Source organism: Parasteatoda tepidariorum, chromosome 5, assembly GCF_982258835.1.
Source record: "Parasteatoda tepidariorum strain Cologne lab strain chromosome 5, Ptep-v5.0, whole genome shotgun sequence".
Lineage (NCBI taxonomy): Eukaryota > Metazoa > Arthropoda > Arachnida > Araneae > Theridiidae > Parasteatoda > Parasteatoda tepidariorum.
The window spans coordinates 80,390,131-80,416,295 of record NC_141759.1 but is presented as its reverse complement, the minus strand read 5'-3'; the positions used below and the strand labels follow the sequence as shown (position 1 = coordinate 80,416,295).

The following is a 26,165-nucleotide window of genomic DNA, read 5'->3' as shown; positions in this document are numbered from 1 at the left end:
TAAAGAAACCTTATGTACCTTATGGTTAATATTTTAAAGAGTAGGCGTTACTATCCTTATTCTACAAGTACCCTACCTACCCTACACATCATCTCAAAAACCTGGGGCGTGATCAAAGCTCTGAGGCTCCTCATAGGAAAGAACTCAGATATGCCACTTCATCTAAAGAAACCTTATGTACCTTATGGTTAATATTTTAAAGAGTAGGCGATACTATCCTTATTCTACAAGTACCCTACCTACCCTACACATCATCTCAAAAACCTGGGGCGTGATCAAAGCTCTGAGACTCCTCATAGGAAAGAACTCAGATATGCCACTTCATCTAAAGAAACCTTATGTACCTTATGGTTAATATTTTAAAGAGTAGGCGTTACTATCCTTATTCTACAAGTACCCTACCTACCCTACACATCATCTCAGAAACCTGGGGCGTGATCAAAGCTCTGAGACTCCTCATAGGAAAGAACTCAGATATGCCACTTCATCTAAAGAAACCTTATGTACCTTATGGTTAATATTTTAAAGAGTAGGCGATACTATCCTTATTCTACAAGTACCCTACCTACCCTACACATCATCTCAAAAACCTGGGGCGTGATCAAAGCTCTGAGACTCCTCATAGGAAAGAACTCAGATATGCCACTTCATCTAAAGAAACCTTATGTACCTTATGGTTAATATTTTAAAGAGTAGGCGTTACTATCCTTATTCTACAAGTACCCTACCTACCCTACACATCATCTCAAAAACCTGGGGTGTGATCAAAGCTCTGAGACTCCTCATAGGAAAGAACTTAGATATGCCACTTCATCTAAAGAAACTCTAATATATGAACAAGACATAAAATCGATGGCCACGTATGCTTCACCAACTTGGGTCACAGCACTACATCACTTACTAAATAAACTTAACATTGTACGGAATAAACTATTACGATCAATTACAAATGCCATGTACTACATTTGGAATTAAGCATTAATAATAAATGATGATTCAAAACTCTCACTCTTTCACAATATTTTGACCTGAACCAGAAAACGATCAATCTCCAAAGGTATAATTTGCTATGGGCATATTGAGAACTTTGTGACCCGACAGATTTAATGAGCACCAGTCACCATCCACTACACAGGAGTCTTCGGCCGGCTGGATTCGAACTCGCTTTCTCAAAAACGTGAGTCCAGTGCCTTATCAACAAGGCTATCCCGGCTCTATTCTAAGTGCAGCATTACATAGTACTATGTGACTATCAATACATAAGTTAGTCTCGCTTCCAAGAAAAAACTTTCATTAAAAAAGTAGGTGTAGAATATACATCTACTTAAGTGTAAAATCCTTTAGTACAGTGGTTCCCAATCATTTGTGGACCATCGCCCCCCTCTTGGGGTTGGCTGACACGCATCGCCCCTTTCTCCTTTTGCTCAAAAACCGTTCATTGTCGCTTGTGAGCAAAAAAACAATGAAAATATGCTAAATTATATTTGATTTCAATTTAAATTGTAATGCAAATAAGGAGGCAATTTTATCCTGCCATTTTTATTAATTAAAAAAAGATTGTGCATCTTTTTTTTTCCAGAAAGAAATTATATTTAAAACGGAATAATCAAAACAAAAGTACATTTTTTTAAAATTCATATTTTAATGTAATCAAGAAAAAATTAAAACATTAGCAACTAAAATTTGAGAAAAAAAAATGAAGAGTGAGAAAGTACAATATATTTTTATCACTTCAATGACTGCCCTGTGCTTGGTGTATTTCAGTTAAAGCTTGAATGTCAGGTTTTATGTTCGTCAGATTTAAACGCAGGTCTCCTTTGAAGCAAATGTCTAACCTATTTCTTTGCTTTATGTGTGAGCAGCTGGAAGACAGAACTAAATCCTCTCTCCACTAATTATGTTGACGGGAACGAGATGAAGAGCTGCTCAGTTTGTTTCCACAAATGTGGATAAGTGTTCAAAAGCTTTACCCAAGCCAACTCGTACCCATATTTTTTAAAGACGTCTTTAGCCTCACAGTCATACTTCAAATCTGAAAACTCAGTCTGCAAAGAGGAAGTGAGCTTGTCCACTTATCCACAACTTCAAAAGAGAAAGGATCGAAATTCCAATCCGGAATTTCTAATTTCATCAAATCTTTAAATCTTCATTCCATATCAGTTTTTAACTGATCAAGGTGATCAGTAAAAATTAAGATTTTATTTTCGAGAATCTCGATATCTGCCATTGAACACTTTTTAAGAGTTGAAAATTGTATAGCTCTTTGTGACCAATGTTTGGCTTGTATCAAACTTGGCGATGAGTGAAGATATGATTCCCTTAGCCTTGATTATGTTCATTTTATTTCCTTGAAGTTTTACGTTGATTTCGTTCATTTTTTCAAAAATATCCGTGAGGTACGCAGTTTCCAACTTGAGTTGCTTCAAACTCTCACTTAAAACATGATCAGTGGTGTCGAGAAACTCAGTAACTAAGTCAAACAATCCGAAGAAACTTTTGAAAGCCATCTCACAGCTGTGAGATGGCTCAGCTCATCAGTGCCCCCATCCCCCCAAGCTCTTAGGCGCATTCATCCCCCCTCCCCCCAAAAAATTTGCTAACTTCCCCTTTCCATGTTAGCTTTTTTTTATTTATGTACTTAAAAAAAAAACAAATTCTCTCGTCTAAATTCCCCCCCCCCAAACTATTCGTTTTATTCAGTGTAAAAATCCCCCCCAAGCTTTAAGTGGGCGAATCTTGCGCCCACCTTCCCCCCTTATGGGGGCCCCTGCATCTCATCATTTTCTTGGCAAAATTCTCGGAACAAACGGTGATTGAGAGAATTAGCTTTGATTTTATTGATGCCAAAAATAACGAATTGTAAAGTGTCGTGCAGGGCACCACTCAACTTTTTTGCAGCCAAATGTTAGCGATGAATGACACAATGAATGGTGATGACCTCCGGTACTTCTTTTTTAAGGTGTGCCAGAAACCCAGTATGACGACCAGGGATGGCAGGAGCACCATCTTTTGCACAAGCAGTTACATTTTTTGTAAGGGGAATTTATTTTTCCTCAAAATATTCTTTGAGCAATTTAAAAATCGATGATCCTTTTGTATCAGTGATCAAAGTTCTTGTAAACAACATTTCCTCATTAATCTCCTTACTCTCATTTATGAATCTCAGGTAAGCTAATACAATAGCTTTGTTATCTATCACAGTTGATTCATCAATCTGCAACGCAAATTTATCTTCCTTCAAAATTTTGATGAGTTTTGATTCAACGTCTTCGGCCATCTCATCAATACGCCTGGAAACAGTATTATTGCTCAGAGGAACAGATTGACTTATCTTATTGTTCGATCCCTCACCCAACATGATTTCAACAATTTTTTTAGTAGCAAGTAAATTAAGAGTTTCGCCAATTGTGTGAGGTTTATCACATTTAGCAAACAATAAGGAAACTTCGTAGGAAGCAAGAAGACCTTTGTCAAGATCGGTTGTTTGTTTTTTAAATAGTTCATTTAAATTAGGCTGTTTTTCAAATTTAGATTTCAGATCTTGAAAATAACTTAGGGGTTTGCTTACTTTGTCACTATGTAATCTCGATAAATGGTCTCTCATTCGCGAGGGTTTCATCACCTTATTTCTAGTAAATGTTTTAGCACACAAAAGACAATATGGAAACTGTTCATTTAATGACGCGATAAAACGGAATTTATGATGAAAACCGAATACTGACGACACTTTCTTTTCGAATCCATTGACGCTTCAATAAAAATGGATGGAAGCTATAACTATAAAAAATAAGCAAGCAATTTATGGCTGTGCAAAACAAGCTAACAATAATTGACGGTGAAAAACAAGTATCAATTAATAACGATAAAAACAATTAATAACGATATAAAATATCCTAACAATTGACAGTCAAAAACTAATAACAAAATTTAAAAAGGAAAAAAACAATTAAGCGAAGCGAGGGAAATAAATCGATTTAAGAACTGCACAAGAGTAAGGACACTATAGCAATGGCGAGGAGAATCATAGAGTTGGCTGACCAGTACAAAAACATAGCCAAAGCGCCAATTATTTAGCCTTGGAAACTAATTCATCGCCAAATTAAAACACCTTTATACATTTGCGTTTCTGAAAGCTTATTTATGGGAAGAATACATTTAAAGACGAAAAAACTTCAAATACATGTTTCAAGATAAAATCGTCTTACTATGCAATACATCTTTATAATTGTACTCATACTAAAACTGTAATTAATTTCAAGGAAATGCGGAACTACTTTTCAAAAGTTTAGTGTTACATTTCCCACCTTTCTCTCTCCAACTTTCTTATAGCTCTCAGGTCTATAAGAAACTGGTCTGGGGATGTCTGCTTTTATGGTTACAAGCAACAGCACATTTCTAACGGAGGTGCAATGAAGGAATTGAATGTGACGATTGGTTTACCTGCGGTGACCTATGTCAAGATTAAGACAAAACTATTTTTCTCACGCTCACCTATACAAAGTGAATTTTCCTCGTAACCATAGCACTAGCAACGACGCGACACTGTTGTCTGGAGTTTTCCTGAAAGCCGTATTATAACTGCCAAACAGTAGAGTTATCTAGCTATAAATATTTCGTCTATCAATCCGTTTCTCCTATTACATGCCTTTTAAAATCAGGGGGCAGGGAACGAGACGAGAGAGGAACATTTGAGAAGAAGTTTATAAAAAAACCTTGTCTTTCAACAAGAGATAATTTTTAAAAGTCAGATTTCCGCCTGCGATGCCAAAACGTATGACGAAAACGATGAGGTACTTGAAATTTTTTAATTTTTAACTATCATAATTCCTTGTCTACACCAGAACCATAAGTTTCATACGTGTTTTCAATTTCGATCTCAAATAGCTTTTGTTATTAATACATAGTACTAGTAGGTGTTGACTCATCGCCCCCAGGTTGGGAACAACTGCTTTAGTATAATATACCTTATCAGTTGTATAAAGTAGGCGTTACCTTTTAACAATATTTTATCCGATTTGTAGAAAATAAAATACCACTTTATTAACAATATTTAAGTTATATTAAATAATAAAAGAGCGTTGGTTAGCATACCTGCCAACTTTTTATCCCTTCCATTATTATTTTTCCCAGTGGTATTAAAATGGAATTAAAATTTCGATTTTAAGCACAAAAATACGATGGATTTGAAAAAGCTTAAACTATAAACCATGACAGTAGCACATATTAATATATATGATTAATTTTTTTAAGAATAGTGGTGATCAAAATCATTTAAAAATCAGTTTATAAAAGAAATAATAGCACATATTTACTACCACTTTAAATGTAAAAATAAAATTTTACGCCAAATGCGTAAAAGTTGGCAGGTATGGGTTAGTAAAACTTATTGAGAGGAAAGCAAAGTACATTAATGATCGTCGCTCATGATCAACTAGAGCAACTGATCGGTAAAGATATACACCATACAGTTTCCCTTCCCTCGCTCTGCCCCAATCAGTCGGGAAGTGAGAACGTACTATCGCATTTTTTATATAGGCTCTCTACTCATTAATGCTCAAGAGTGATAATTCATCGGCTCCACTGTATACGAGCAACCCTCAACCGCGGGGATGATTAATTAAAAACTGTAGTGTGATGAAAAACTCAGAAACGAGTGGTACTGCAGAGTCACAGACATGGTAGTGGTCCAACTATCTATCGCTTACATAACCTTTTCTTTGTCGATGACAAATATTTGTCAATTTCATGCAAATACGGGAAAAGTTTCCTATCTTTTCTCTATTTTATAACACTTGCGAAGATGTTAATATTATTTGATTGTGGGGTAGTCTAATCAAAATTTGAAAGCTTAATTAAAAATTTTACATAATCAAATTTTTATGATGACGAATGCATTTATTTATTATTTTCAGTCAATCCAGCAACAAACCCACCACAATAATCTTGTCACAGAATTTTTAAATGGTGAATTAGGGAATCATGTAGCAAATTTTTTTTCTTCTTTTCTATAAAATAATTACATTAAAATTATTTAAAGATTAAAAATCTTTATTACATATGATTGCTGTTATGAAAGAATATTGACTAACTGATGATGTTTATTCTTTTTATGCAACATTAGTATAAAAATTTCTATATATTGATTAAGCTATTAGGAATTGTTCAGCGCTCTATTTTAACTAATTGTGTACCAAGACTTCTTGATATAAATTAAATAGTTTTGAAATGAAAAATATTATACCACATTTTGAAGTTTTTAATAATCATGATATCCCTATACTTTTTTACTAAAAAATATTAGTCTATTTATGAACTCAATATTTTTTTTATTTCGCGAAGTTCCAATTTGTTTTAAAGTTATTGTAATTTAAATTGTTTATTTCGGCAACTTTTAATTTTTTTTTTAAAATTTGCATTTTGTTTTGTTGGGCGAAAACAAAATTTAAATTGTTTATTTCGGCAACTTTCAAATTTTTTTTTAAAATTTGCATTTTGTTTTGTTGGGCAAAAACAAATTGACTTCGTAACGAGAAATTTCGAAGGGATATAGAAAAATGTAAGGAATACGATGAAATAAAAAAAAAACTTAACTTTTGTTAATTAGTTCGAGAATTTTTAATTGTTAAACTCGTATTAAAAATACTACGTGATTCACTTAGCAGTTCGCGTAGCTGAAATTACAGAGTGGCTGATAGGACCATTCTCATTTATAACTTATAAAAGTTTTTTTCTTCATTCTCATTTAAATTTGTTCGAGAATTATGACCACTTTATGCACTTTTTCACCATTTCTTTTGCGTTGAATAATTCCTATTTATTATTTTTCTTCTTTTTTTTTCCCCCCGGGAATCTTCATTTTGCATGCTCGCACTTAACTTCATGTCAAAAGTTACAAAAAAAATAATAATAATAATAAAACACTGTAAGAGTCTGAGATTTAATGCTGCTAGATATTAAGTTAATTTTTTTTATTGAAATTTTTTAAAATATACACGACTCAAAAAAAAAAAAAAAATTAAAATTATTTCTAGTTTTAACAGTTAACCATGTCCTTGGGGAGGACATGGACTTTGCCCCATATTTCCGTCTGTCCTGCGCTCATCTCCACTACTGTGTGTGGACGCTACTGGGAGGCTAGGGCCCGCATGGGCTAAGTATGTCACTATGCATTCTATTCTATTTATCTCTTTTTGCCTTGTTTTTCCTGTTATTTTATCCTTTTTGTTCTTTTAAATTGGCCAGTCACTGGAAATAAAAAAAAAAATTATAGAAAGTTATATTTATAAATTTTTAACCATTAAAATTAAATCTTAACAAAATGTGTTTAAACGAGTAGTTTAAAAACAAAATCATCTTTCTTTAAAATCGATTTTTAAGATAAAACATAGTTAATAATTAATCTTCTCAAAAATACAAGTTAAATCAAATCTTTGGGAATGGAATTAATTTACTAGACTTTTAAATTTACTTAATTTTCTAAACTACTCGATTTTTCAGAATTTGACTTTGTTTGGATTTGAAAGTAAAGTATCATGTTTTAAAAACATTATCAGTGTACAGAATTACATAGAAAAAATATATAAGTTACAATTAATTAATAAACATAATCGTTGTAGAATATTTCATTATAAAATAATATTGATGTAATTTTAAATTTCAGGAAAGATAAATAAAGTTGCGTTAAAAAAGTGAGATTGTTTACTTTTTATATTAAGAAATATTTGAACAAGATTAAAAACTAATCATATTAGAAAATTTCTAATTTTCAAGATAATTTATACATTGCAGTTCTAAGTTATATATATATATATATATATATATATATATATAAAAAAAACCATTAAGAAATTTTTCTAATGTTCAGATATTTTAACTGGTATTTTTTTTCCTTCAGACGTTCTTAGTTGTAACAGCAAATCATTAATAAGAAACATTCTTGTAACAGCAACTCATTAAAGACAACATTACCCATGAAATATCATTCCATCTATATATATATGTATATTTGACTTTATCTCGCTATTCTGGTGCACACACATAAAATATTTCTATCTTGCAGTCTATCTTGAACTGATAAGGGGGAGTTAATCAAAGGCAGGTGTGTGGAATGCTTAATTATGGGGTTAGATTCTGGCTGGAACCGTTAGGGAAGGATAGTGCTGTACCCAATATTATTCTGACCCCTGTAAACATTATTGCATTCTAATCCAATTTATGTTCAATTTTCTATTGATTTCATCATCAGTTCAACTGATTGATTTCCCACTCATAACTTTACTACTTCATGCTTGACATCCCCTCTCCCACCAATTTTACTAACACTTCACACATTCCCCTATTATATGTCTCAAAAATCCGACGACTCAGTTAATGCTGCAACATGGTATGGCATTGAGATTTGAGCTATGTTCTAAAGAGTCTGGCAGGTAAACAATTAATAGCTTATTCCGAGCTGAGCTAAAAGTTACAACATTTCGTACGATTTACTTCACGAATACGAAGAAAAAAAAAGTAAATGTGCCCACCATCTATAATTAATAATAAGATTAATACTTAGTTAATTTCTTAAAAGCTAATGAAGATATACAACCACTTTTTATTAATAAGATATGTTAGCCTCGCTAACATATGAAACAAAACCTTGATTAAAGCTAGCCTTAATGTGAAAATCATTTTACATCTAGATAATTATAAGATTTTTTTTGCATCGTTTTGAATCTTCAGCTAAAATCCTCCTTGTTATGACATTTCTATTGACCATGCAAGATGATCCATTTGTTAAAGTGTCGCCAGCTAAAACGCCAGTCTTGACGTGACATCACTCTTCCACATTATAAGAATATTTTTTTTTTTTTGCAACGTTCTGCATCTTCAGCTAAAATCCTCCTTGTTATGACATTTCCATTGACCATGCAATATGATCCATTTGCTTATGTGTCGCCAGCTAAAACGCCAGTCTTGACGTGACATCTCTCTTCCACATTATAAGAATATTTTTTTTTTTTTTTTGAAACGTTCTGCATCTTCAGCTAAAATCCTTCTTGTTATGACATTTCCATTGAGCATGCAATATGATCCATTTGCTTCTGTGTCGCCAGCTAAAACGCCAGTCTTGACGTGACATCACTCTTCCACATTATAAGAATATTTTTTTTTGCAACGTTTTGAATCTTCAGCTAAAATCCTCCTTGCTATGACTCTTCCGTTGACCATGCAATATGATCCATTTGCTTATGTGTCGCCAGCTAAAACGCCAGTCTTGACGTGACATCACTTTTCCACATTATAAGAATATTTTTTTTTTTTTTTGCAACGTTCTGCATCTTCAGCTAAAATCCTCCTTGTTATGAGATTTCCATTGACCATGCAATATGATCCATTTGCTTATGTGTCGCCAGCTAAAACGCCAATCTTGACGTGACATCACTCTTCCACATTATAAGAATATTTTTTTTTGAAACGTTCTGCATCTTCAGCTAAAATCCTCCTTGTTATGACATTTCTATTGACCAAGCAATATGATCCATTTGCTTATGTGTCGCCAGTCAAAACGCCAGTCTTGACGTGACATCACTCTTCCACATTATAAGAATATTTATTATTTTATTTTTGCAACGTTCTGCATCTTCAGCTAAAACCCACCTGGTTATGATTTTCATTGGCCATGCAAGATGATCTATTTGTTAAAGTGTCGCCAGCTAAAACGCTAGTCTTGATGTGACATCACTCTTCCACGATAGAGATCTACAATATAAGATTTTTTTTGCAACGTTTTGCATCTTCGGCTAAAATCCTCCTTGTTATGATGCAATATGATGCATTTGCTAATGTGACGCAAGCTAAAACGGCATTTTTGACGTGACATCACTCTTCCACGATACTATGACAACATATTTCGGAATATTATTTATTTTATATTTTACTATCAATAGCTTTTTAATCCATGGAAAAAATTTCTTTGTTTTCTATAAATTTTCGCTATTATTATGGGGAAAAAAAAGCTTTTTTTTTTTAATTGGTAAGACTTCCTTTGCTGTAAAAACGTATCGATTTATAAGCAAAAATATGATTTAAAAGGAAATAATAATTTTCTTTTATTAACGACTTGAGAATCAAACACAAACATTTCATACAAAATAATTTTATATATGTACAAAGAAAGTTTTAAAGTGCACAAAAAATAGTAAAATAATTTACATATTTTCATTAAAATTTTTGACTGCTTTTCTTTTAACACACATTGGAATAAATTACTAAAATTTCATTTACAAAACACACTGTCTTGTCTCTCAGACGCATCTTCAGTACTTCTTACTATACCTTGAGGCTAAAAAAAAGATATTTACAAATCAGAATATGTTTTGCATTAACATTTAGAGTATTTTATATTATATTACAGTAGCTCCTAGTGCTGGGCAATATCAGAATTTTATTACTTTATCAATAGATTCCTAATTTGATACTAGATTGCCCAAGGAAGTAATTTTGACTGCTTTTTAATTTCAATTAGAAAAACAATGATGTATATAATGACACAATTTCTTAGAATTTTGTGACTTTTTGCATAACATATAATTATTTTTATTGTTAATATATTTTCTAATAGTTATTTATATAACTATAAATAATGTAAAAAATATTAAAAATTAATTTTAAACAAATTTCCTTACACAATCTAGCCATTTTGACTGCTTTTGGGCAATATAGGTACATACTAAGTTTCAGTCTTTCTAGTGTTAACGAACATTTTTTTATTGCTCTTCAATACAATGGTACCCAAATGAAAATTAAAAAAATATCACATTTAATGATTATATTTAGTGACAATATTAACGAATTCAATGCTAATCACTATTAATGATAATATCGTATTCTATAATTATTTATATCAATACTACTCATGATGTTACAGAATTTAATAGTTACAGTAGACAATTCTGAGAGTGACATTACCATATTAAGCAATTATTCACTAAATTCACGATATTCAATGACTGAACTCATGATATTAATTATGATATTCAATGTTCATTGTTGCCGATAATGATCATGACATAATCCTTTGGAGTGCGATAGTTTAGGAGCCTGAACCTCACCTGGCTCTAAATAAGTTGTCGATTGAATGCTTTACGCTAAATACTTACAAGAAGTATGTCATTATGATAAATTTCGGAGTCACGATCAAAATGTTAATATTAAAGATAAAAAAAATTTATCTCTATATGCTAAAAATTACTAGTCTTTTAGAAGTACGACAATTGTTTTTAGGAAAATACATTTTTCTGTTGTTTAAGTGGGCATTATTATAGGGAAAAGGTTTAAGTGATAACATTTTGATTTATTTCTGGTAGAAAAACAAGAAACTAGCTCCTTATTTTAGTAATGTGTAAGTAAACACAGTTTGAGTTATTTTCCTAACAAAATAAAAGTTTTTCAGCTATTTTTAAAATTCCTATGGCACGTTGATCACATATTCCCTTCGTGACAACATACTATCAACATTCACTAAAATCAATAACATCAAAGTGCATTGCATTTCATTTCATTCTTACAAAACCTTGTTACAGTTTGGAAACTTGTTAATCAAATATTTGCATCATAGACATGAGAAATACTATTGCAAATTTTTAAAAACTTGTCTTTTGCAAAATTTATTTAATACATTATCATTAGAAAAGTCACATTTACTGAAGAAAAAAATTTCCGTTTCTTTTTTATAGGCACTTTAAATGATGTCGTAAAAGCAATTGAAATATTAAGTAAATAATGAAATGTGATTACAGGTTTCAAAATGTTTAAAAAAAAAGTCTTGACTTTTGGAGCTTCTTTAACTTTTCCACAGAGCCCTTAGGTTCCGTAGAATACCTTTTGGAAACCGCTGGCCCAATACACCCATGAAATTGAGCATATATTTTGACTTACCCAGCATAAGAAAGAAAAATTGATTAAATATTAAGTAAATGATGAAATATTAAGTAAATAATGAAATGTGATTACAGGCTTTTAAATGTAAAAAAAAAAAAAAAAAAAAACAGTATCGACACTCTTGGAGCCCTTTTAACTTTTCCACAAAACCCTTAGGTTCGGTAGAATACCTTTTAGGAACCACTGGCCCAATACACCCATGAAATCGAGCATTCATTTTTGACTTATCCTGCATAAGAAAAATTGATTAAATATTAAGTAAATGATGAAATATTAAGTAAATAATGAAATGTGATTACAAGCTTAGAAATGTAAAAAAAGAAGAAAAAAATTCTTAAAAAAAAACAAACAAACAAAACAGTTTTGACACTCTTGGAACCTTTTTAACTTTTCCACAAAATCCTTAGGTTCCGTAAAATACCTTTTGGGAACCGCTGGCCCAGTACACTCATGAAATCGAGCATTCATTTGACTTACCCTGCATACAAAAGAAAAATTGATTGATTAAATATTAAGTAAATAATGAAATGTGATTACAGGCTCCAAAATGTAAAAAAAAAGAAAGAAAGTTTTGTTTAAAAAAAAATCTTAACTCTTGGAGCTTTTTTAACTTTTCCACAAAATCCTTAGGTTCCGTAAAATACCTTTTGGGAACCGCTCGCCCAGTATACCTATGAAATCCAGCATTAATTTTTACTTACCCTGGATAAGAAAAAAAAATTAAGAAATAGCTACTGTCTTACCATTATAAATATATGGGAGGGTGTCATATCTTTAATTAAAGAATCCAGAGACATCTCACTACCTCCTCTTCCAGGGCTTAGCGTTAGCCGCAAGTGAGGTAGAAGGACAAAACCAGGTAATAGAGGGTATAGTATGTAGTTTAATTGGTAAACATCCCGAGGAAGAATTCGAAAGTGCATCTGAAAAATAAAACTGTTTTTAGAATGATATGAATAAAGCTTCTGCTTTAAATTATGTTACAAACATATCGTATGTTAAAATTTTCAAGAAATAGGTATAAAAATTTGTTTGGGAAATTTAATTCATATAAAACAAGATATAAATAAAATGATTAAAATTCCCTTTCCTTTTTTCATAACTTGACGAAAAAAATATTTTTTGTGGAATTTTTTTTACTAAGTCAGTGAGAGTAATAAGCATGAAAAGAAAACAATATGCTTTTTAAATTAGCCGCAAACTATTTTTATTTAAGTATTTTTGGCATGGGCAACAGAGCTGAAACAAACTGAGGTATAAAGCAGAGCCCGAATGAAAAGTTAAAAAGCAAAAAGATTTAAATTTAAAGACTAATTTGAGCAATTTTCATGAATTTTTTTATCAAGTCAGTGGGCAGTCATAAGAATGATAAAAAGAATACGTCTTTTACTTATGAACTATTTCAATTTAGATATTTCATGCGTGGGTATTGACAAACTGATTTCACACACTGGCCAATATATTAGAAATCTTAGATTAATATTTTATAGGAGCTTTTTTTGGCAAAGATAAATGCCCTTATTTATGAGAGTATAGATTCTAACAGCTTCTGGAGTGCAATTATGTCAGAGAATATTACACACTTGCTACACGGACTTTAAGATTTTGTAAAATTATATGGAAGAGGAAATTAAGAGCTTGCTGTCAGATGTGCCAGTTCAACCAACATGTCTTGAACATTTTCTATTGAGTTAAGATCTGGCTTTGGGGTAGCCAGGGAAGATGTTAGAAGTTAGATTGATGCTCATTAAAGCAATTTTAAATGTCTCTGGCATGATATACAGTTGTATTATCTTCCATGAAATAGCATCAACTTTGGAATAAAAATGAAACATTGCAAGATGCACTTGATCTGCGATGTCCAGGTAATGTATGTGTTTTTTTTGTTTATTCTTGACAAACACCATTGCGTCCTTTCTATACCAGGGGAAAATGCTCTACATAAACTAGACTCTTGCAAAGTACAAACAAGGTAAGATGAGCCATGGTCGCTCAGGGTATAGAGCGTTCACCTTCCAATGAGATGAACTAGATTAGAATCTTAGACGGCTGGTCAATATGAATTCCTCACCTGGCTTGCACAGACCACAGTGCTGACTTAAATATCCTCAGTGGCAGACGGATTATGGGTTAGCGTCTCCTTGCCATCAGGTTAACCATGGGAGGTTCTCGTGGTTTTACTGTCTATGTAAAGTAAATGCGGGTAGTTCCATCAAAAAGTCCTCCATGAAAGCAAATTTTGTCCAATACTTGATCCAGGAGTTCCCTTGTCTTCCGGATTAGGTTCAAAACCACAAGGTTATGGAGTTGAACATTAGAAGTAGTAGACCCAAATAATTGGGTCATCTGCTCAACAACGGTTATAAAATATAACAAAAAAAAACAAACAAGGTAAGATGGGTTCATAGCTTCATAAGAGTTCACACCAAATTCATCCTCTTCCATCAGTGCAAAACAAAGTGTGCAGTATAGAATAAACATATATATGTACAAAAAGTAAAAAACCATTATTTACCAATTTCTAAGATAGCATTATCATTATGAGATTTTTACTCTAATTGTGATATAAATTATTGTTTACTTGTTTGTTTCCTGCAAACATAAATGCATCACTACTCTCAAGTAACAGTTCCATGTCTTGGACAGCAGTTGTACGGTTGTGGACAAAATATGTAACAGGCAAAGGTTTGCGTGCCAAGCCAGATGCCGGCATTTTCATTTCCAAGTATATTGGTGGTTTTGTGACATCAACTGATGGAAGCAAGATTTCAGTTACCACAGTGGGTGATGTACCATTAGGCGATTTCCTGCCAAAACAATTAAATATGTTCCTCATTATTAAAAAATATATAGATTTTATAGGATTTTAAAATATATTGAATATTATTTAAAACAAAAATAATTAAGCTGCATCAAATTGTTGTTATATGCAATTTATGAGACATTTGAAGAATGTTGCACATTAATGTTAAAGTATGTGCAAATGCTGCTTTTGCAACACCAATAAGTAATGAGTTAAAATTAGTTGACCACCTTTACTTTCCAGGCATGTTGGTACCCATCAATTTAAAGCTGGGTGGACTTCAAGCTGCCATAGGTGATCGAACCCCAGTTCTACACAATTACAGTTCAGTACCTTGACCACTGGGCCATTAAGTCTCACTACAACTTATAGTTGATTAAAATTTCCACAATTTCTAGTTACATTTATATTATCTTTTCAGTATTTTGTGATACTTATAATCGAGGGTGGCGTCCTATCACCTTGTCCCTAAAAAATCCCAAAGGTGTGAATATTTTAAAAATCTGTAATTCCTATTACCTAATCCCTTTTATTAAAATCTGTTTTTGGAAATGTAAATTTTAATTTATTGAAGACTGGCTATTTTTATTATGCTACTTGTTTGTTATTTATCTTTGTTGTGTCATTTATATTTTTGAAACAATTATAACTTTATAATTATTATGTATGAAAAGGAGTAGAAAATGTATATACAGTAGGGAACCGATTATCCGGAACGATTGCGACCATCGCTATTCCGGATAACTGATTTTTCCGGTTTTCTGAATCGCTACAAAAAGCCGTTTTTTTTTTTATCGTTAAACGCAACTTAAAAAAAATTTTGGAAATAATCTTAAAAAGAAGAAAAAACGATGAAGTAATACACTAATGATTATTTCCAAAATGATGGTAAAGTAAACATCTTTCAAAAAAGAAAGAAAAATCCTAAAATCTTATGAGGGAAAAAGTTTTTTTTTTAAAAAAATGGTGGGAAAATTTATCGAATTTCGTTCCGGTTTTCTGATTTCCGGATAACGGGTTCTGTACTGTAATGCGATTATATAAACTATTTTTTATGGATTTAAACAATGAAAATTGCAGCTTAGAAATTTCTGTAACTAAGTAAGAACAATTAACTTTTTACGTTGCTTGTTTAATTATTTATTAAGGGGCTACAATTTCAAAGGATAAGTAAACCAAAATCAATAATTTTTACTAGTTCTAAAGCTTTAGAAAATTTAATTTTTTTTTCTTAAGGGCATATTTTTGTGTTTTTAAGTATTTATATCTAAAAATTAGTTAAAAACATTTAATGATTGATTTGTTTCTGACTAACATTTTTACTGCATTTATTAAGTAAGTTTAAAGATATGTGAAATAATATATCTATAAAATGTAAAGCCTTCTAATTCAAGATTTACGTTATAAAGATTTTCAACTGTACTTTACACAGTTATAAATATTAGTGTAACTTAAGATAAAAGACTTTAAATAACATAAGATCAAAAACTTCTTTTCAACTTTTAAACATATAGAAAAAATCAACAAGCTAAAGGTCAGTTTAACAGATCTTTTTAACTCCCCAACATTGTGTTAGACCCCACTGCCCTGTATAATTAGCACTAATAAACAACACACATAATATGAATCCACTGTGTAACAGACAAATTGCTTTGGAAAATCCCTAAAATTAAATTTCAGCAATGCATGCAGAATAAATGCTACATTACAGATTAATTTTATTTTTTGAAAAATCAATGAAAATTATATGAAAAATAGAGAATGAGTTGACTGATTGTTATTACTTCTGAATTTAAATTTACCTTTGCCATTTCACGGAATACATTCCAAAATTGACTTTGGTTGGTGTATCAAGAGCTGCAACCAAAATGAAACAATCCGTCCCTGCCTCATTGTTATTTAAATCCACTAAAAAAATAACAAAAACAGATTTACATATAAAGTAATACAAAACAATTATAAACTATTATTGAAATAAATAAAAAAATAATATTATTTATTAACAGTTAGATATCAAATTAACATCAGTCTGGTGATTACAATTTTTCTGAACAAAACAAGCAATACTTATTAACTTTTTAATTTTAATTTTGAAATGCATTTAAAGTAATTTTAGAATTTATACTTACAATTTTTCACCATAGACTTGACATTCTTATCAGCAAAGCTTAGGTGATGGGGCTAAAAAAAACGCATATTTTTAGTTAATTGAATGCATAATCAGTGCGAAATAATATGAAGGATTGAGTAAATGGAAAAGAAAAGAAATATTTTTAGATTAGTACTTTAATAAAATTAAGATTTAAGTCAAAAAAAATTAAAAGAATTTAAAAATTGTTTAAATAAAAAACTTGTTATAAAAATAAATTAAAATTTTTTCATTATATTCTTATCAGCAAGGGCTATGTAATTGCAATAAAAAAATATTTTTAGTAAAATAATCAGTAAATAACTATAGATATTATGCGTAAATAAAAAGGAAAGTTCAGTGCTTATATAAAAGAAAGTGATCGTACGATACATAATTCTAAAATATTAAAAAGAATTCAAAACTTGTTTACATTTTGATTAATAAAGCTTAGGTGATCAGGCTAAAGAAATACATATTTTTTATTCAGTACTTATATAAAACAAACTGAATTTGTGATACTTAGTTCCAAAATATTTTTAAAAAAATTATTTAATTAATAACAACATATTATGAAAGACTTTTATTCCACTTAAAATTCCCTTAAAGCAAAATATCTTGCAATTTTTCTTTTGGAATTCTGTCAAAAATTTCATAAGATTATAAAACATTATTATTATATGAAATTAATTACAAAATTCATGCAAAAAATATATTAACTTCATGTTATTTTTATTATGTATATAGATATTATTGGAAGAAGGATAAAATTTTTACAAGCTTAAGATATAAATCAGAATCTTTAGTTTTTTTAATTTTTGGTAATTGCTTAAACAAATTTCTGGAGTTAGAAAGAAAAAATATACTTTTTTAATTCAATATTTGTATGCAATAAAAACATTTAAGTAAAGGTTTAGTTTAAAATTTCAATTACAATAAAATAAAATAAAATACACAATACAACGAATCAAAATCTGTGAGGACCAATAGATTATAATTAAAATATACATAATTAAAATATATGCGACAATCGAAGCATGTACTAATAAAAAATACAAGAAGTAAAAAACAATACATTTGAATGATATCACATTTAATTACAGTACATTATCATTCTATGAACCAAATTAACTTCAAAATTACAAACGCAAAACAAAATTCATAAATTTTTAGATTTTATATCTGAGGTTTATTTAATTTAATTCCGAAATTAATAAATACCTGAGCTCATGTTTTGTGTTTTAAAGTATTTGCATTTAAAAATTAGTTTAAAGCATTAATATTGATCAGTTCGAGATAGATATTAATATAAGTTAAATGTTAAGTTAAGATAAGTTAAGTTAAGTTAAGATAAGTTAAATGTGAAATAATCATTTTGAAACATAATTTAATCTAATGCAAAGTCTCATTTTGCAAGGTTTGCATTATAACGATCTTCTACAATATTAGTACAAACTTTACATATAGTTTGGAGAAAGCAATTCTCACCAATTCAACTTTTGAATCTTCAATATGAAGAGGTAAAGGAGAATAGGAATGCACATCAACCTTAAGGATAAATGGTTCTTCTGAGCGAATTGATTGCATTTCTTCAAACTAAAAATAAAATAACCATTTAATTCACACTTTAATAAAACATTATACTCAGTACGAGCACATTTCAGATTCTTCTTCAAATATATTTGCAAGAATTTTTAAATAAGAAATTGTATTATTGTTGTTTTTAATGACACTTGGTCCTACCAAGCCTTGCAAATTAAGTTAAGAATGTGTGCCTTTCCTTTGACAAGAGAGCACTATAAGAGTGAAAGTACATCTCTGCTCAGAACCCTACAAATAGATGGCAGCACTTCTAATTCATGCGGCTATTTCTCAATTTAGACGTAGATCTGAAGGGGAAGAAAAATTTTTTTCCGGATCCCAGCATTCACAGTACCGATTAGCAACCGACCACAAGACTTTTGATTTCACAAATTTTACGAGAACATACATGGCATGTATTCGGAGGGTTTCAGCAGAGTCGAAGGTCGAACCCTGGCCCCTCTGAGTCAGAGTCTGATTCTCTAACCACTGGGCTACCATGGCTTGTAAGAAATTTTAAATGTTAGTAACTTCTTAAAAATAAAATATAGTCACCTACAGTTTAGCAAGAAGAAGAAAAATCAAACAAATGCATTGCAAAAAATACCATACATTTCTTGATAACTTTTACAGAAGAGAATTAAGAGCAAAAATTTGTATTCGGCATAAGACAAAAAATTCTATCAGTTTCGATCCTTGTAAAAACTAACAAAATAGGTTGAACTGATTAAGAATTAAATACTAAGTTCAGTTCGTCTTTTATTAACTGCTATCTATTATTCATCTTTCATACTCATAGTTGTTTTACCGAAATGATTATAAGTACAATCAAATTTTAAGTCTACAGAAAAATTAAATAAAATAATTACTTTTGTATTCAATATTGCAATTTCAAACTGAAATAGCTCAACAGTAAATTTAAAAAATCTAAGTTTAGGAATAAAATCAAAATTTAAATAAAAATAATTCTTTTAAAAGCATGAATTACTTTTCTATTCAATATCCTAACTACAAACTCAAATGGTTCAACTGTGAAAACTTCTAAATCTTGAGTTTTGCGGCAACTGCAACATAGCAGTTGATCATCAATTTCAATCTTAATGTTGTAAGTGACCTAAAAAAGAAACAAAACTACTTAGATGCTCTTGAAAAACAGAAAAATGATAGAAAATGTCACAATAAATAAATCATATTATTCAAATGTTTTTTTTCTTCCTTTCTTTTCCTGTTGCTAGGTTTTAAATGTATATAAAATTTTTAGAAGCATGAAAAAAAGTTAGTAACTTTGTAGCCTTTCTAAATTCGTAGCTCTTCCAATCTTTTTAAATTCTCAACTCTTTTAAACTTTTTTAACTTCTGACTTCATCTAATGTTTTTTTTTTCTACAATGAAATTTTTTTTTTACTTGAAAGTCTACAATTATGCTTATTATACAAATTAACTTTTAAGCTTATAAATTACTAGTAAGCTCTTTTGCACAGCATCTTGTCAAAACTACCTTTAAAAAAACAATATTTTCAAAAAATATTAAATAAGTTTGGAATAAATATAACTACAGTGGGTGATCGGTTAACGAACACTTTCATGAAATATTTTTGTGTTCGGATAACGAACACTTTCAGGAAAGATTTTTTGTGTTCGGACAACGAACACATATTCGGATAATGAACAAAACGAATTCTAACGAACACTTCTGTCTGAAAAAAAAATTAATATTAAACATTTGTTATCATTTTGCACACAAAATAAGATCACTGAAAGGAGAAATGTTTAAAGCATGCTTAGTATTGATAATTACTAAATGAAACTTGAATTAACAATGAATTTAAAGGTCATTCAATAATTATTATTATGACTAAAATCAATCCAGAAAAAGAGAGAAAAGCAATCGACATTGGACATGCTCTTCAATTATGGGCTTCAATCTTCTTATGGGGCATAAGCAAAAAATGAAAAGGATTGATTAATATGCAAGACTATATGTATGTATTATTTTTTAAAAAACTTACTAAGAAATTATACATTTTTTAAAATTTAATTTTCAGGGTCTCCAGAACGAATTAATCGATTTCACATAGAAGTCTATGGTGAATCGATGATCGGTTAACGAACAATTCGGATAGCGAACATAGTCTTGGAACGGATTATGTTCGTTAACCGATCACCCACTGTAAACTAAAATTTTATAGAAAAAGGATTTTCAGTGAAGTTTCATTTTTTATTTAATTATAATGGTATGATTTAAAAACAGTGGAAATAAAAAAAAAGGAGATTTAATCTAAAAAGTAAATAAAAAGCACATAAAAAGTTAAATAAATAAAAAGGGTATGACAAAGTAAAATATTTTTTTCCCTTTTTTTTTAACATTTTAAATATCCTGTTTCTTTATAACAGTTTTGTTTCCAATATTAAGTAGTTTAATGGTATTTAAGGTTTATTTTCATAGTATTTCAAGGATTGGTTATAGTCTAGTTTTAAAGAACAAAACATAAGTGATTCATACATGAATAAATTGAAATAATCCAAACATAAATAGAAATATTTCAATTAGCTGAATTTTTTAAGAAAGTGTAACGAATAAATAATAAAAACTGAACAATAAAAAAAACTGGTTATGAATAAATAATCTAAATATGAAGACAGGTTTTTCAGTCTAGTAAAAAAAATAAAAGTATAATAAATGTCTTGTAAGGTAATAGGTAAACAATTTGACACTGATTCTGTCATTCAAGTAGGATTTTGACTGTAAAGAATTTCAATAGTTTCATTAATAAATAATAATAATAATAGTTTAGAAAACTTAGGACAAGTAATTTTTTCACAAAATTATTTTTAATGGAGATTTTTTATACAACTAAGATAAAAACATGAATGTAAAACTTTTCTAACAATAATTAACTATATCATGGTATCATCTGATATAGAAAATGAATCAGTACGCTGCATGCAAAAAATGGCAATTAAAATTTATTGTGCAAAATAGGAATTAAAAAAAGATAAAAATTAAACAATTAAATAAAATTTTGAATACAAAATAAACATAATTAGGGAATCACAATTTTATTGAACTTTTGATACTAATAAACTGAACAGGCACACAAAATTAAAATTAAGTATAACTACTTATCACACAGCTAACTAACAAAGTAATAAAAATGATTAAAAAAACCATAAACAAAAATAAATTAATGAAATATGGCATTTATTTTATTTATTTTAGTAAGGCTATTTCATTTGTTAAAGCATAAATTATGTGTTTGAATCAGCCTAACAATAATGAATAAAATAATCTAATTACGTCAAACACTAATCTTCGCACAGATATGTCTAAGACTTTCATATAAATGCACTTCTGAACCTGAAAAATAAATTTAAAAAAATTAGAAGAAAAAAAAACTGCCATGAATAATTTTCATTTAAGTATCTGATTCTTTGATTTTGCAGGAACAATCTCCTACAAAGGAACAAAATTACAACCTCCAAAAATTAACTAAATTCTAACACATTGGAATATAGTGTCTTCAAAACAAATTTGATCATCAATTTGTGATAAGGATGGTAATAAGTTATTAAATAATTATTGAGTATCAATAAAAAGTTTAAAGTAGGGAGCTTTAGAGATAACAAGTACATAGTTAAAAGATAAAAATCATAAAAAAACACAAAATGTATATTATCATACAAATTAAAGTCATAAAAGATGAGAATAAAGAATAAATAAGCAATGATAGTTGACAATAAATCTATTAAATTACTTTCTCCTTCTCACAGGGTTCATACAGAGATCAGAATAAGAAATCCAAGGAGTATCCAATGAGTCCAAAATTTAAAAACTTTGTGTAAAAGATAACTCGACAGTTTTTTTAAAAAATTAAATAGAAAGAACTTGCAAAAATGTATATTTTGCATAAGATATTTTTTTCTAGCTCCTTTGAAATAAATTTTGACTTTGTCAAACTTCATCAAGAAAAATAAGGTTATAACTTTCACACATAAATACATTTTCCAATTTCAAATATTTTAAAAATTAACATAAAAACCTACCAATCTTATATTTTTAAATTTGAATACATAAGAAAATCTAAGGCACTTTATACAAAAACAAAAATCCCAGTAAATCATTAATTAAGTTTGCTTGCAACATGTAAAATTAAAATTATTTGCTGTTAATTTTTTCTTCTAGCTCTTTGCAATTCGAATTTTTTTTCTTTTTCAGTTTTTCTTTAACTATCAGATTTTGACAGCTAAGTCATATCGTTTCGTTTACCTGCTTGGACAGCAAATTCATCAGCGGACTTAGTAAGTTCATCCATGTAATGCAATAATCTAAGGAGTTTCTAAGGACTAATTTAGAAATCTAAGTAGTTTCAAGTACTCCTTGGAGACTTTTTTTATTTCCAAGGAGTTTCTAAGGAAGTATACGGAGTCTGTACGAACCCTGTAACTCAGATTGGTTCAACGTAGAAACCAAGGAGACTGCTAGTGCTCAAGACAACTAGCAAATGGAGATATTTCATCAAACAGACAATAAGTTTGGCCCATATCTCCCTTTCTCCAAAATTGTCTTTTATAATCTCAAGTATGCTGCTTTCTCTACTTATTTACTACTCAATAGGCTATACGGACATATTGGAACCGTATATGATCCCTGAGAAATATGTAGCAAAGTCAAAAAGTTCCCGGAATAGGTCAATTACAAATTATTAAAAGAAAAACAATAATTTACATTTATTAGACTTTAAAGTACTTTCCTCCTGCATCTACACACTTCTTCCAATGTTCGTATAACTGTTCGAAAAATTCCGGAAATCCATTTTTTGAGAAGTCCGCATTTTCAATCACCTCATTTGAATACACAAAATTCAAGTCCACTTAATTTCATTTTCAGCCGTGGAAATAGGTAAAAATCAGCTGGTGCTAGGTTGTGAGAACAAAGAGGGTGTTCCAGTATGGTAATATTGTGCCAAAGAAACCAATCATTTGTAGCCCATTTTACAGGTCGTTTATGCTTAATTGTATCTCATATTCATTTAAGGATCTCCAAGTTCAGAGGCAATAGCATTAATCAACAATCGCTTATCCGCACCCATGATATCTTGAAAGCGCCCAACAGTGTTGTTTGCGGTAGAAGGGGAGGGCGCCCAGTCGGAGGATTATCTTCGATGCTTGTGCGACCTTCACAAAAATGCTTATGCCATTTGTACACAGCTGTTTTTTATGCGTTTCGTTTCCCTATGCACATCATTTCTATATGCACATCATTTCTATATGCTTTATTCAGCATTTTGAGAGTCTTAGAAGGAATTTCCTGAGAAAAATTCAGATTTTAATATTTGAACGCTGCTCTAAAGACGAGATTCAATGAATCCGATGAATCAAAAATTCTTTTCGTCAGAAATGACCTGCAGCTAACGTCGACAGTACCAGAAATAAATTCCAGATAACTGTATATTTTCGTTATTATTGCTGTCTAACTCTAAAAAAATATTTCACCTCAAATGAACACCTGTGTGAATGTAGGCAACCTTTCTGAGAATTTATTTACTCTACCTCGTATTAAGTAAGGTGAAAGAGATTCTTGAATTAAGATGATTCTTGAATTAAGATGATTCTTCTTGAAAATATACTCCCATATTTGCTTCAAAACAATTAAATGGAGATTTTTCGAAAAAAAATATTCACAACCTTCTATAGTTTTTATTAAAAAAAGGTCAAGGACATCTGCAGAAGCAAGTTGTTAGCCAAGGTGGTCAAGGGAAGTAAAGGCTTTGCAATGTTGTTATCGAGCATAACACTCAGGATCTTAACAATGGCAGTTCAGTGCCTTAACCAATATGCCTTCATGGCTTATCATTTGTTTATAAAATGATTTTTACTGTGAATAACTCACAGTTATGGGACATAACTTTACAATGGCAATATAGTGAAAAGTTAAAAATACAAATGAACAGTAATTAAAACTATTATTTAAAACTTATAATGTGAATTATCAATCAATGTGAATTATCAATTTTCACTAGTAATGTAAATAATTGTAGCATAATATAATAAAGTATGCCATTATTTTGAAGAAAAAAAATGCATATACTTGTTGGATTAAAATTTACTACATTTCCCATTGACTTCAAATTGAGAATTGAAAACATGGTATTTTTAGGTTTAAGAACATGCTATGGTTTGTTTTAAGCATAGAAACTTAATTTATTCTACAGAGAAGATTTACTGTAATGTTATAAATGGCTTTTTATTCATGTTATTTGTAAAAATTTAAAGCTAGTTTTCCTTTACTAAAATGTCACATTGTATAATTAATCTGATGAAAATAAGAAAGTACCTTTTCTCCAGGTGCTATTTCTCCCAGAGGTAAATCACTTAAATATTGCATAAATTGCTGTGGTTTTTCCATTTTGTCTGAGATATGAGCTTAAAAAGAAAGAAATTACAATTAGAACTTTAAAAAAAAGATAAAAATCCAGAATGAACATCTTGGCTATTTCCAATGACTATTTCAAATTATGTGGAAACATCCTGTTAAACCTCTGCAAAAATTTCCCGCAAAGAGCAGAGAAGTGCAATAAAACAAGCAAAAATGAATATTTCAGTATGTTTATGAAAATAGGATTTTTGTGTTTTGAAAAGGGGTCACAATTGCATACTAGTTTTACATAACAGTTCCATTATTTTTGTCATTTAAGATAAACTTATTTATTCCAACATAGAAAAGATTCAAAAAGTAAAATAATAATTACACGTTCCTACTTTAAAGAATACTCACTGTTTTCATGGACAAACTGCTCTTGTCCTTCCTTCAAGCCGACATTGATGACTACATTTTCTATTTGGGAGATTTCATCATTTGTGATGGAAAGATTGAAAGCATAAAACTCATTAATTAGAACAGGTGGAGTGTGATCAACATCAATAGTAATATGAGCATTTCTGGGAAGGACACTAAAAACAGAACAATAAAAGACTCTAAATTATGTTTTTAAAACAAAAGGTAATATTTTAATAGAAATTTTAAAAAAAATATTGTAGAAAATTATATTATATTGCAAACAATAGTAATGAGGATCTAAGTGTAAATATGGTAATATAAAGCTATTAAATTCTAAAGATTCAAGGAATTTATAAGAGGCAGGAATAACAATGAGAAAAAAAATATTGTGTTGAATGACCGATGTTGTAATAAATCAGATTTTCACCAAGTTAATTTTAATCTTAATGATTAAAAGGAAAATTATAACGTTAATTAATTAGTACAAACCAAGAATTATGTTACAAAATCAGACACAAAAACATATTTTCATAGAATAAACATATTTTTTTTTAGGAATTTATGTTTTTGGTTTTGAGTAGCCTCTTAAAGTTCAACTTAATCAAAAGAAAAACTTAAGTATTGTTTTACAAAACACTTATAAATGAGTTATAACATATACTTAGGAAACATAGACCTTCATAACAAAAGATGACAATGCTCTCTCAATATCTCAATATTTGAAAGAAGAGTAGTGGTGGAATTTCTAACAATGGTGTAGAGAGGAAAAGATACAACTTTGAACTATATAAATTATATAAAATAGATGACATCATAAAATCAATCAGATTAAACAGAATGAGATGGACAGGCCACCTGCTATGAATGTACTGAAGCAGAATTTCCCTGAAAGATATCAATGTTAATCCTTATAATAAAAGACAGAGGCAGAAAAAAAAAAAGATTGTTCA

The 26,165-nt window shown here is 29.8% G+C and overlaps 1 protein-coding gene across 6 annotated transcripts in view; it reads right to left on the bottom strand.

Moving 5' to 3' along the window:
• Positions 1-10,069: 10,069 nt before the first annotated feature.
• gry (trafficking protein particle complex subunit 11 gry) overlaps positions 10,070-26,165 on the bottom strand; it is a 52,802-nt gene continuing 36,706 nt past the window's right edge. For all 6 annotated transcript variants that reach the window (XM_043052586.3, XM_043052587.3, XM_043052589.3 and 3 more), the window contains exons 22-31: positions 25,213-25,388; positions 24,772-24,860; positions 21,736-21,795; positions 19,426-19,551; positions 18,345-18,452; positions 16,858-16,909; positions 16,531-16,636; positions 14,507-14,732; positions 12,669-12,848; positions 10,070-10,327 (exon numbers count right to left, since the gene is read on the bottom strand). In XM_043052586.3, the coding sequence (XP_042908520.2) occupies positions 10,262-10,327; positions 12,669-12,848; positions 14,507-14,732; positions 16,531-16,636; positions 16,858-16,909; positions 18,345-18,452; positions 19,426-19,551; positions 21,736-21,795; positions 24,772-24,860; positions 25,213-25,388 (1,189 nt within the window). In that variant the 3' untranslated portion in view covers positions 10,070-10,261. The remainder of the gene's footprint in view (positions 10,328-12,668; positions 12,849-14,506; positions 14,733-16,530; positions 16,637-16,857; positions 16,910-18,344; positions 18,453-19,425; positions 19,552-21,735; positions 21,796-24,771; positions 24,861-25,212; positions 25,389-26,165) is intronic.